The following is a 13,921-nucleotide window of genomic DNA, read 5'->3' as shown; positions in this document are numbered from 1 at the left end:
TGGTTTCCCTGCTGTATGCGTTGTGCAATGGCTACTGGAAAAGACAGGTTTTAGTTGTTGACTTACCATCCAGAAACCACTTGCTGTATTATTGTTGATTTTGCAGGAGGCTCTCATTCTGCTTTTCAAAGATGTACAGTTGCACATCTGTTTGCAGGCGTTTTTATTTGTGAGTGTAAAGGTTCAGTTGGGGGGTGTGGCCAGTAGCAGCTTATTTGGATTTAATGTGACAAAAAACCCTAAAAACAAAAAAAAAGATTGAACAAATGAATTAATTAGCAAAAAATCTCAAGAAAATTTCCACATTGTCATAATAAGGTATTTGTGTTGCAGTTTGTAATAAGGCTGCAACATAAAATATGGAAAAATTGAAGCACTGGTGATACTTTCCGGATGCACTGTGTGTGTCGTTCAGAGATCTTTGTTCCTGTTGTTGAGTTGTACAGTATGCATGCATGCGTACGTGAATGGCTGACAGAATAAATGCCCTGAAGTGAGCAGAGCTGGGGTGCTTTGTTTCTTTTTGTGTGGTCTGTAGTTAGCAGTCAATAGGTGACAATAAACCAAAATGACCCGTCACCATTCTCTAACGGGGGAAATTCTTTTTAAGCATTGTTTGGCCTGAGATGAAGAGGGCGGGTGTAAGCAGACGGTGAATACTGGGGAGAGCAAGTTAGGACAAGGGACACCTTCACAATCAGAGGAGAGGAAATAAACACAGCCCCATATTTCACCCTGCTAGCACCTGGACCAACAAGTACCTGTTTGATGGTGACAAGAGGTGTGCGGCGATAATTCCCAGAGCCTCCCAAGTGAATGAATTCATTGTGTGTTTTTAAGAAGAAAAAAAAACACGTGGAAGGAAGTCCTCATATCTGTCAGTTTGACTAACTGCTTATTGCTTCGGTTGGTGTACGTTCGCATAAACGACTGGTTCTTTTATCAAGCGAGAAATCTGAAAAGGAGGTCTAATTTTTTCTTTTTTTGGAGTCTGCGATGAGCTGATTGCCCTTGATAATTGTTGTGTTTTTTTCTAAAGACATGTAATTGTATTTTTGGTATGTCTGCTAGTTTGGCTGTGTGCCAGCTGGTGAATCATTGTTGTTATATCCGCCAGCCACCTCAGTGTAATTCACATAGTGTGTAAATCAGTCAGCAGCTCAGAGGCACATTGACAACAATACAAGCTGCTAACTAGTTATTAGAAAATGTCTAAATCTGATAATAATTTAAAAATGTGGTTTTTCAAATGAAACTTATCTTCTCAAAAGATTCACAAAATAATAAATGTTTTTCTGAGGCGGATTAATTAAAAAAGTAATTTTAAGTAGATAAAACATATATAGTTGCAGCAATAGAAAGTGATTAATTTATTTTTGAGCATTTCAACCTGTTTTAATTGCATACAGCTAATATGCAGTTTAAGAAAAGCTGTAACTACAATTCTAATTTCATTTCAACTTATAATCACATCTCATCAGTGCTATTTATCACTTGTAAAAGCCAAAATGTCTTATTTTGTTCTTTCTCTCCTTTTTGAATGCATTTTCAATGTAAACTTTTCAAAGCCGAAAGTTGAGCTTCATCTGATTTTAGATGCAGCCACAAACAATAAGCGGTAACGTTAGTGTCTGATTACAGAAACTGATTAAAAAAGGAGAAATGTAGCTAAACTCCTAAACAGTTACTTTAAAAATACATCTCCCTACATAAACAAACTGTCTTCACAGTAAATTTTACTGCTGTAAAATACAGTAGTATCCAGGTGATACAGAAATGTAAAGTTGAATATCTTGATAAGCAGACATTGCACCATAACTACTTTAACCACGCTCGAGCTTTTTCAGATGGGATTTTAATGCAAAGGGAAAATATATCTGAGAATAAAAATAATATCGGTGTATAACTATATAATCTTTTATACGTTGAACTCTTGATTGTTGGAGATTTTGGTAACAAAGCTGAATTAGGATGCAAGACTGTGGTAAAACAGGACATAGCTTGTTGCAAACTTTACGAACTTCTTTCCAATTAAAAAAAGCAGAGGAGAAAGTGGTAGATATCAGAGAGACTGCTAAATGCAATCACAAAGCCTTAATTCTCTTGAAACAACTCATTGATTTCTTTGTTTTCAGAGACTTTGTCACAGTCAGCTTGCCTTATAACCGGGGGATTGGAAGCTGCTGTGGCTCTGGCCAATGTTCTCCAAAAAGTTTTTGGAGCTCTGAATATGGTGAGTACTGCTGCAGAATACCAGCTTTCCATAATTACAGTTACAATGTTTAATGTTCTGTTCTCGAAATTGCTTTGAAATCTTCATTTGATGAAATAAGAAGTTTTGTTCCAGAATATTAAAACTTGCTGCCAGTCCTCCTTGGTACTTTTGTTTTTTAAAGAGCTTTAACTACTGTTGCTGACTGATTTTCAAAAAGAACAGGTGCTTTTTATTCTACACTGTTCCTCTTTGTCTCTTCTCATATTCATTAAACTTTCCCTGTCAAAACTTCATGTGAGCTCCATGTGGGTGGCCTAGTGGTGGGAGTTGGTATTTACAGTCAGTCGTGTATCATAGCCTGTCGAAAATGTCCACACTCCATTGTCCTCCTCATTTCTTCCCAAACTCCTTCTCTCTCTGATTCAGACAGAAAGAGTGAACTCTAGGAGTTTCCCTGGTTAACTGGGTGTTTATTGATGAATTCTTACCTCCTCCTTAATATTATCTCCCTTGTAAAAGACTAGACAAATGGTCAATGTTCATCCCTCTGCCTTTCTTTAACATCTGTTTTGTACTCACAGTCCTTTTTCTTGGGTAATGTAAAACAGCGCCCGAATGCAAAGAAGTAAAGACTGACAGTTTTTCATATTAGATATGGCTGCACAGATCACATAAACCTTTGATATGTGAAACACTTTTCTGCACCTCAAGAACTGCGGGATTTCCGTTGATCAAGTTTGAAAATCAGAAACCTCCAACTCAGGGCTCTCAAGCTTCAATCTCAGAGTCTGGAGCCCAGCTACCTTTAGATGAATATCTTTTCAGCACAGTTACATCAAAGATTTTGATTATTAGGAGGACGTAACTCAGGCATTTGATTCAGCTCTGTTGGACCAGGACTTTTACACTGTAAAAGGATGAAAACCATCCAGGTATAAAAATAGAAACTGCTTCTTGTGAAATATATGAAAGGTAACACGTTCTGCAACCGTAATGAGAACATGAAACTGATCCCTGATGAGCAGCTGCTGACAGATTCAGATGGCTGTGATGCAGAAAATATGTTAAAAACCTCAAGAATTTAAAGGTCAATGTGACTTTATCAATACCTGCAGGTAGATTTGCCCAATATAAAAGAGATATCGCCTTAGGAAGCAAGTTATCAATTACTGAGTTAATCTAAAGTTGATTGATCTTATGGGTAAGCGGACATTTTCTTATAAAAATTAGTTTTCTCTTGTTGTCTAGAGGGTTAACATCTTTCAATAACATTAAGGGCTAATTTTATTTTATAATATGCTAAAATAAAAATAAAAACATTGTTTTACATTAGCTGTATAAAATACTACCTGAATAAACAGAATATTGTTTTTCTCATGTTATTCAACTTGAACACACAAAATATTATAAAAATTAAATCTCTTTGGTTACAAAATAAAAAATGAAAAGAATAAAATACATTTTACAGTTTAATTTGCTATTCAAAATTTGATTAATTGGTTGAGTATGGAGGAATAAGAGCACACATATTCAGTCTCAAAGCAGAACTTCATGTCTTTCCTTCTCAAAACTTTTAATACTTTTGCTTGCATTTTTATTTTGAAAGCAGGACTTCATGTTTTTCTTCTCAAAACTTGGAATGATGGCACTCAAAACTTCTCCTTGCGCTCACACTTAGTCTCTGCTCGGAGCAAATCTTTGCTTGCAAAACTCTCTGCTCACTTGGTGAGATTTTCCTGCCATAATCCAGGAGGAATATTAAGGAATTAAAAGTCAACTAAAAAGCTACTTGTAAGTTGGTTTAGTCTTATTTCAGGTTTGCTAAGATATTTGCACTAGAAACTAAACAAAAATACTTGGTAAGATTTTGTGTTTTTGCAGCGCAGTTATTTGGCATCAAGTTGCTATGTCATCAAAACTGTGCTACTTAAAACAAAATTCAAATATATTTTTTGTTATTTGCACCAACCTCTTTTCTAATGCAAAGATCTAAACTCTGGAAGCACCAAGCTAAATCTGAGCTCCACTTTTCTTCCTTGGTAATTCTTTAGCTTCTTGTAATCTTTGTTGATCTTCCAGTCATTTGAGATGATTAATTATATCTCGTCTGTTTTGGGTACTTTATCTTCAGTCACAGTGTCTGGTTGGTTGTCGCCAGTCTGTCAGGATGTGAAAATTTAGAGTCTAGACCTGAACTCCATTGAGAATCTGTGGAATGCACTGAAGAAGACTTGACACAGCAGTTCATCATCGTCAGCTTCGTCAAAAATCCCAAAACTCTTGAAGCTGTTTGCTTTGTGACGGGATTTGGAAGCTAAAGACAGAACATTTGACCGCTTTTTGTTATGGTTTCCCAAACAACTCTCCTTAGATTTCTAGTGTATTTCACCACATGTTCACAACACACTAAGCCAGTCTTCATATTTGGAGACATGTCTCCTTTATCTTGCACATCTGTATTTATCTTCCCTGGGTGTAACCGCTGACAGTAGAGATTGGTGGCAGAACACTCCACATTTTAATTTTAATGTTCTGCAGTGATCTAAAGAGTTCATCCTCCTTTAAACCCGCTCCAAGTTCTCCATGATCCGGTGCCAGAGCGCGCACCTCTCGCTGTGCGGCGCTGAACAGAGCCTCGGTGATGTATTGGAGCCTCTGTCGGCTCCTTTGGATCGGCTGTCTGGAGAGATTCCCAGCTGTGCTCAGGTGGCCTGTGGGGCCGAGGCTTTCCGGTGTGCCTGTAAGGAACCAGATCCATCCTTTTCACTGGGTTTGGAAAAGGAGGAAGAATAATGGAGGGGATGAAAGACAAGTACAGGAGGCGGAAGATGAAAAATTACTTTTGTCCCAGCGCCATTTCGTGGATCTAACACAGGGATAAGTAGTTTGGGTTTGTGTGCAGGTGGAGAAATTGGCGGCGCATGCTATTAGAGAGAGGAAGACTATGGAATAAAATGATTTGGGATTTCTTTAGATTCAGAGGAGTGTTGTCAGCAACATGTAACGGACTACAACCAGGATTGTTACGGTAAACATGGTGAGGTCTTTAAAACAATCTTTCAACCTTGTTTTTGTCACATAATAAAGAGACATCAATCATATTTTACTCTTAAAAAAGACTGAAACAATAAAAGAAATATTTTACAATTTAGTAATTCTGTATCACATTTCTACAGGCATCCAACCTTCACTCACTGTTTTGACTACTTGGTGCTCCAGTCAATTCTGGCAATACCTTAAATCTTTAAAGCCACAACTCACATCTCTTACTGTCTCTGTTTGTCATTGCAACACCTTCCAGTTCAATTATTTTCACGCTTATTAATTATCTGTATTGGTACGTTGCGCTTTTATTTGTCTAGCTTTAATGAGTTCTTGTTCAACTGATGAACAAATCGTTCATCATTTCAATTTCAAGCTCACGCTAGTTGTTTTTCTCATCTCCTTAGATCAGTACCGTACCCCTGTACTTCCAAAGCAATATTACAGTAGAAATATGTTATGGTTTCAGGTTTCGTTTTAAATTTAAAACTTACTGCAACTTCTAAGTTCCTGCAGTGTTGAGAGCTTAGCGGTTTCTCTCCAAACGTGATCTTAAACAAACACGTCTACTTCAGGATTTCACTGCCATCCTGGTTTAAATCATGCCAGTTTCTCTGTTCAAAGCTTCCAAATCTTTTACATGTTGGACTGAACTGATTTTTCTCCATAGACAGTGAGCTGTTATCTATCTCCACTAGCCCCCAACACATGTTTCCCATAACCATTACAGATTTTCAATTGCTTTCCATTACTTCGTTTGGGTAGAACAAACTGTGTTTCACTGCCAAAGACGGCTTCTGGATGTCTATTATGGTGTTTATTTTATGCAAGCATGACATTTCAGTTTTAGAGCGTAATTAGATGCAAAACAGAAGAGATGATTGGTAAATGAATTCATTGGGTGATCTGGTTGCTTTATGTCACCAAGGCCAGAACTCATTGGAAACATCAGTACCTCCATGTTGGGGCTGTTTTGGCATAAAAGTTTTTATAGTTCTTGGATGTGTCGTGATTTTACTCAATTTTCACCGTAATGTAATTTAACTTGGCTTGCGTGTAGGTTTTGCTTTTTAATTTTGCCCAAGAAGTAATGTTTTCTGACACAGCAGGAGGCGAAAAGAGCAATAATGACTACTAACTACAGTCATAGTGAAATGTTTCTGCAGACACAAATGGTTTTAAAGGCCTTTATTAGCAAATACAGCTAATTTATCAGAAGAGTTGATACTTAATGTGTTTCTTCGTCTTCTGAAGTTGATCTGTTTGTTTGCTTCTGGGTCAAAATTTGAATGTTCAGATTTTTGTTCTGCTTTTATTATTTTTCCTGAGACATTGTTGCTTATCATGTTTCCCTGGAAAGTTAGAAGAAGTTTCTCTTGCAGAATACTTTCATACTTTTCTTCATTTGTTGCGATGTCCCCTGTCCTTGAATTGGGAAGAGACTGTTAGGCCCTGGTAACTTATTTTATTAACCTGAGCAATTTTTCAACCACATTCAGACATTAATAGATGTTTTCAAGAAGTCCGCTTTATACTTTTCAACTGCAAAAAGTTTTTCTTTAGATCTTGTTGACACTTTCTTTTCTAAATAATCATTTCAAATAAAGGAATCCAAAGATGTCAAGCACATCTGCTTCTCTTTTATTGCAATCAGTCCACTAATCCCTCTAATCACAGTCCCCCACTGCTCTTTTTTTTTTTTTACAAAATCACCTGCATGTGACTTATGATTATAGTGTATTTACTGGATCATCAAGAAAAAAACACTGTAAATGTTTTTATTTTTATTAAAATAAATGTCACAAGTTGATCATTTGGGCTGCACAGTGGCGCAGTTGGTAGCACTGTTGCTTTGCAGCAAGAAGGTCCTGGGTTCGATTCCCGGCCCGGGGTCTTTCTGTATGGAGTTTGCATGTTCTCCCTGTGCATGCGTGGGTTCTCTCCGGGTTCTCCGGCTTCCTCCCACAGTTCAAAAACATGACTGTTAGGTTAATTGGTCTATCTAAATTCTCCCTAGGGGTGAGTGTGTGTGTGAATGGTTGTTTGTCCTGTATGTCTTCGTGTTGCCCTGCGACAGACTGGCGACCTGTCCAGGGTGAACCCCGCCTCTCGCCCGGAACGTAGCTGGAGATAGGCACCAGCAACCCTCCCGACCCCATTAGGGACAAAGGGTGAACAGAAAATGGATGGATGAAGTTGATAATTTTCTATGCATTGAATATCCGTTAAAGTACTGGGCACATTTGTGAACTGTTAGCATAAAACGGTAAAGCTGGAGAATTTGCAAAACACATCATTTGCATTGTATAACTACAAAACCTTTTTTTCTATTACGGCAGATGTTCCATAAAGACCAGTATATATTCCACAAGAACAGATACGTCTCCTCTTTCTTGGAGGTCTACAAGAACAAAGTGGCATCAGTCTTTTTCTTGCAGCTTGTTCCGGACACATCAACTGTGTCTTGCAATTATTAAGCACAAATGCTGCAGCAGGAAGAACTTATGAAACTTCCCAAGAGTTCTGCACTTTAATTTTTGTGAAGTATGAAATGTTCTGCCAGGGTGAATGTTTTTTTCTTTCTTTTGCCACCTTGACTAAAAGAATGAGTACAGGCCCTATAGAGCATTCTGGCTTTTAATTTCTGTAAACATGTAATTATAAATGGCAGGAAAGCAGGTGGTTATAACCAAAGGAGTGAAAGGGACGAGAACCAGAAGGTTCCTAAAGCACTGAAGTCAGTTTTTTTGTCTTGACCTCGAATGCACCAGTCGTCATTTGAAGGTTTGAAATATCCCTGCAGGAGCTGAACGTCACGCCAGATCTGATGGGAGGCAACGCCAGGCATCTGCTGGAAGACTGGAACTTCATTAAGGTTTCTGTGAGTTTCCCTTTCAATCTAATAAAGTTAAGACACATCCAAGCAACAACTACCTGTACCCATCTTCTTTAATAATTGCTTTCGTCGATCTCCAGGTCGATCCATTTTGCCCTTCAGAAGTGGAGGCCATAATTGTGGCGTTAGAGGCAGGAAATCGAGCTCTTCTCAACCCAGCAGTGATCATCTGGGTGAGTTAACAGCCAGGACTCTACAGCCATGTCGACGCTTCGATATGTGTTTTAAAACTAATTGTTCTGATCTGTTAAGACATTTCCTTCTTGCCAACCTGAACCTTTATCCTCCAGAACACAAAGACCATAAACCTTCAGTCTGCTGAGACTCAAATGGAAGTGTTATGTACAAAAAGTGAATTTTTAATAATAGGTTCCCTTTAAGTTTAGGAGAAATTGACAAGAAATGACTTGGTAATCCTTTCATGACTGATGTCAGTATGTTTTTCTCTAATTTTTTCTTGATTGAATGTGTTGCTTTTTGAGGTCTTCCTGCCTACTTTCTGTTGATAGGAAGGTTGTATAAAAGTGTTATTTGTATTATTCTGCAGGTCTGGGTGTAAAATCAGGCTACAGAGTGCAATCAGGCTCTGTTGCTGTGGCTACAGAGTGTTGTTAATAATATATGTTATTTATATAGTTTAACAGTGAGCCCAAGTGATTCAGATATTTTAAAATAATGACTTTTTTCACATTTTGTCATCTGAACCACTCATTGATACAGCAAAGGAACAAAACCCACAGCAACGCCTCTGCAGTTTCAGGGGGAGAAAACTTCATCTCTTCATCTAATGAAGGCAGTCTAAACTTTTTAACTTTTCTCCCCAGATGACCAAAATCTTGGAAACTTGTTCCCAGCTTTGGAACATGTGCTCAAAAACACATTACATAAAACCACTCTAATGAAATGAGTGTAAATGTCACAGAGTGTTATTTTTATTGGAGATTTAGTCACTGATGGCTTCATTAGTAGGGCATCCACCGCTGTCTGTCACAGCAAGACCAAATACATTCTGTCCTTAACCTTAAAGGCAAACAGAGCCGCCTGCGTTTTTTTTTATTCATTTCAAGGTTGTTTTCCTTTAGTTTATATGTGAAAAGTTTATTTGCATAAACAGCTCTTGTTTGTCTTGGGTTGAAAGCAGAGACAATAAGACATTCTGAGAATTTGGTCGTTATAAGTGCAGCTGGGCCTTGAGCTGATGTGGCTACAAACAAAGTCAGGACACAAATAAACGAGCTGGACGCTCTGTTCCAATGACAAATATTGGGTTGGGAGGTTGAGATATCAATCATGAGTTTTATTAATAAAAATTCGCTTTTATTGCATGTAGATGAATGCAAGCAGGAATATGAAACTGCTTCTATTGGAGGGAGATCAGATTAAGTCCTATGAAGCTATTTAGCTGCTTCACATTCAGGCCTTCCGAAATAAAATAGAAATCAGTGACAAGTTTGTTTTCACATGGAAATTGATAAAATAACTCAATAAGGGAGAAAGGAAGGTGAGGATAAAGCCAGAAACCTTCCAATTAAAGAACTTAACCAACAGAAAATAGGTTATTCATGGTTTTTACCTGACAGTGAGAAGAGTTGCACTTTCAGTGAGAAATTTCTATGGCCTTGAATGTAATATTAATTCTTTAATTATGCTTTTAAAATATTTACTTTTCAGCATGGTCAACTTGTACATCAAACAACTTTGGCAGAATATCACCTGTGATTTGATGCAATAGTTTGGATTTATTACTGGCTTTATCAACGCAACGCCGACTGAAATTTGCATTTCCACCAGAACAACACCTGGATTATTAAAACCAGGGATTTTTTTTTTTACAAGACATTCTGTTAGCTTCTACTGTAGCCTTCACAAAAATATCAACAAATGAAAAGTGTTGAGTACTGCTAGCTAAAAAGTTAATTGTGCTAACCCTAAAGCACCGGCGCTAAACATTAGTTCTGCTAATGCTAAAGCACAATGCTAACATGATAGTCTATTATCAAACATGATTGAAGTTGAAAAACACATGGTTAATATGAATCATTACATCCAAACTTAAAAGACCCATCAGTCATTTAAATTTGTCGTTTTCACCTGATTTTGGACGCATCTCTGTTCATTTATTCTGGTCTGAAAAATGCTTTCTTTTCAGTCTTCAGTATCTTTTGTTCCCCATATTTTTTTATATTCAGACAGATTTGTGTGGAGTTTTGGCCCTGCGTGACTCAGTGAATAAAATCCTTCTAATTTGCTCAATAATCCGTTTTAAAATGTGAGATTGATATTAAAATAGATTGAAATAATTATTTTTTTTAAAGAGAACAAACTGACAGCTTTGAATTGTTTCTCCTAATTAGCTCTTAAGGATAACATGTGTCTCTGGGATTATTTTGGAAATAAAATAAAGCAAAATAACCTGCCCCTGTTTTTTAAATACTTTTTTTTTTAAATAGATGCATTTGAGTGTCACAGAGGAGCCATCTACCAGCAGGAGAGCGACGGAGTCTGCTGCGCTGATAGACCTAGCCTCAACAGCTAGGCCCCGAAATATTCTTCTCTACGGCATCCGGCTTCATCAGCCTGAGGTAAGGGCTTTGTCTTTTCACACTTCCCTTTTTTTCTTTTGTTTCGTTTCATTAGGAGCGCTCAGACTTCCTGAGGAATGCACATTTAGGGAGAGGCCAAACAAAACAAGATGGGAAACGTCTTTTAAAGTGTTTTGTTCAAATGTCTTGGCTTCAGGCAAGGTTGCTGTCTTTATCGTCTGTATGAGCAAAGTTCTGCTCGCCACCTTTTGTGTGCAAGTGGGAAAAGATGTCGGGCAATCTGTGTGATTCAAAGAACAGGATATCAGCGTTCTTCCTTTCCGACGCTGTACGTCTGAACTGAAAGCCAGAGAGATAAAACGGACAGAAAGGTGCTTTAGGTGTAAAGCGTCATGTTGGCCAAGGCACTTTGTTTGAACCTTGTGTCATGGGAATCCTCTGCGAAGTCAGCCAAACTTGCACTGAGATCATTAAAGTGGATGTGGCTGACTTAAAATCCATGAGTTACGACTCAGTAATTACAGGATTACATAAATTTAGAGATATTCATCTTTCAGTGGGAGAAGAGTCTGGTTTCAGGCTACCAGAGCTATCAAATAAAAAATTAGCTTTTTTAAGACAGATTTGTGCAGGAAACCCAAGACAAATGTTGAATATTCATGACTACTTTGGCCTTACATTTGACATTCATCAAGATTTATGTTCATGGCTGATTGCAGTCTTATGACAAATGAGGCTTTCCTGGCAGCTGCATGACTTTACAAATCAGTGCTTAAAGCGTCAAAGCCTCAGGCGAGGAGATGTTTTAGCAGGCCGGGTTTATTCAAACCTTCTTTACTTAAAAAAACTATTAAAGGTTATGTATGATAACTTTTACAACACTTTCGATTTATTTTAAGGAAGATCATTGGACAAGAAAAAAAAAAAGGGCTACAAATCAGCTACGAAGTTAGCTGAAAGATGCTGCAGAGGGACAATGTTGTGTTTGGAAAGCGAAACATAACCGGCATCAAATCCAAAACAAAAGTAGTGATAACAAACTCCTCCAGTCAAATTTGATTTATCTGATGATTTATTATGTTTATAGTGAGGAGGAAGAAGCCTTTGGGGCTTGTAGCTTTAAGACTCAACAGACTGGCAGAAAATCAGGCAGTGCTCAAATAGGCGTAATTTCTTTTCCCATTCTGGCCAGCTTTGTTGTTTGGATGTGCATTAGCTAATGCTAGACATGTGGCCAATTATGAGACAATAAGTCTGCTGTCGCTGATTTTGGCTCAGACGCAGCTAGTTATTGCTAAATGTTGAAGGAAAGAACATTTGCAAAAAGCAGTTGGTAATCCGCAGATATTAGTAATGTTTTTTTTTTCTGACAGTGCACACTTAAAACGTAAAAACAGAGCTAATATAATGTAGGGCTGAAAAACGTATCACAATATAAACATTTCATATCAGTCTATCGATAATCATCGATTAGTTTTTGGGTTTAATCATTTTGATGAGGTACAGTGGCAAACTCTTATAACTGCTCCTGCGCGAGTTACTCAACAAGTGGTTGCTAGGTAACCAAAGGATGAGTGAGTTGCTAGGCAACCAAAGAGTGCGCTAGTTAGTTGGTTCCACCAACCTTGCCGAGCGGCTAAAGTCTTTCCTCTGCCTACATCCTCCAAAGTCGCGTTGTTCCTTCCTTTATTGCAGGGTTCTTGTTGTGTCAAGAAAGAATGTTTTAAAAATACTTAAAAACTAGAAAAACTTAAAAATTATTCTATCAATTATTTTGACGATTAGACGGCAGATTTTTCATTTAACCACTTAAGCCTTTTTACACAAAATTTGAAATAATTCAATTACTTTTTAGAAAATACAAGTGGTATTGCCTGAATTTCAACAACATAGGATTCCATTAATGAATGCTTGATTATTTGTAGCAAAGAATGTATCTGTAGTAAAATATATATATATTTATATATTGTCTGCTAAAATGTTGATTATTTTTTGGACTGGAAAATGGACAGTAAAAGATGCTTAATATGATTTTTTTTTTACAGCATTTGAATACATTATATCTACAGTTTTGGATTACTGCTCTGAGTATGTTGTTGTTGTTTGAGAAGATTGCGTGTTTTTGAGTCTGTATGCTCCAATTAACTATTAATCAATTACTTATGTAATTGATGATAAATTCGATATGTCAAATTATTCTCGATTAATTTGATTAATTGTTTCAGCCCTAGTAAAAACCTGTGGAAAATCTGATTGTGATTTATGTATACTTAATCCCTGTTGGTACTAATAAAAGTTGGTTTCTACAGAAATCCTTGTGATCTACCAAAGAAATATTAGAACTGTGGGTTTTAAAATTTGGACTTAAATTGTTTTTTCTTTTGCATACATGCATGTTCCGGCTTTCAAAATTTTTGGTTTTCTGAAATATGACAATATATGACCTTTAAATGGTGAGTTGAAAGCTGCCTGGATTTGTTTGTGGTTGGCGAGACGGTGAGGTGTATTGGTTCTAATTAAAAGGAGACGTTTTTCCTCGCTGGTTAGGCGAGCAAAACGCTGCTGTCCCACATATGAGTTTGATTCTGGTGTCAGATGTTGGACATTGTGGTTTTCCTCAGAATTATGGAGACTAATGCTGATAATTTGTCAACCCATTCCCCTTCTCTGACAGGACAGAGAAAATGATAAAACAAGATTGGAAAGAGATGACGTGTGTTTCACCATGATAAAATGCTTCAGCCTGAGATAGTGGAACAGCAAACAGGCTAATATAAATCATTGCTAACCTTTTGTTGTAATGAGGATAACGTCTCCCAGATGCCTTTATTAGATTCGGGTTAATGTTTTTAGAAATCTGTTAAAATCACCCCAGAAATCTGTTATTAGTAGTTAATCAATTCCTCAATGTGTGAGCCTTGAAGGGACTCAGAAAGTCATTCTTCTGTTCGATCTCTTGAGAACTAATACGTTGTGAGTTAGACTTGACAACAAAATCTGGATTACATTTTCTGTTCTTGGCAAAGGCCGATCTGGTTTTTCTACTGGAAGTGTCAACACATATTTTCTTTTGGATTTCAGAGCAAGCTGCAAATACTTAATGATGCTGCGTACCAGACATCTGCTCAGGGGAAGTTAATTTTTTGATACACTGTTGTATCTGTAAATGTGCTTCTTTATAGCTTGTTGTGCTGCTTTTATACCAAACGTGATTTGACAAAGGTT

The 13,921-nt window shown here is 37.3% G+C and overlaps 1 protein-coding gene across 1 annotated transcript in view; it reads left to right on the top strand.

Annotated features, from left to right (window-relative positions):
- The window catches only part of ispd (isoprenoid synthase domain containing), a 41,257-nt gene that overhangs the window by 13,161 nt on the left and 14,175 nt on the right, over positions 1–13,921 (top strand). The window contains exons 6-9 of the mRNA XM_014468918.2: positions 2,136–2,233; positions 8,061–8,138; positions 8,234–8,326; positions 10,604–10,735. Of these exons, the coding sequence (XP_014324404.1) occupies positions 2,136–2,233; positions 8,061–8,138; positions 8,234–8,326; positions 10,604–10,735 (401 nt within the window). The remainder of the gene's footprint in view (positions 1–2,135; positions 2,234–8,060; positions 8,139–8,233; positions 8,327–10,603; positions 10,736–13,921) is intronic.

Source organism: Xiphophorus maculatus, chromosome 3, assembly GCF_002775205.1.
Source record: "Xiphophorus maculatus strain JP 163 A chromosome 3, X_maculatus-5.0-male, whole genome shotgun sequence".
NCBI classification, from domain to species: domain Eukaryota; kingdom Metazoa; phylum Chordata; class Actinopteri; order Cyprinodontiformes; family Poeciliidae; genus Xiphophorus; species Xiphophorus maculatus.
Note: the sequence above shows the minus strand (reverse complement) of the source record. Positions and strands in the feature narration are given on the sequence as shown.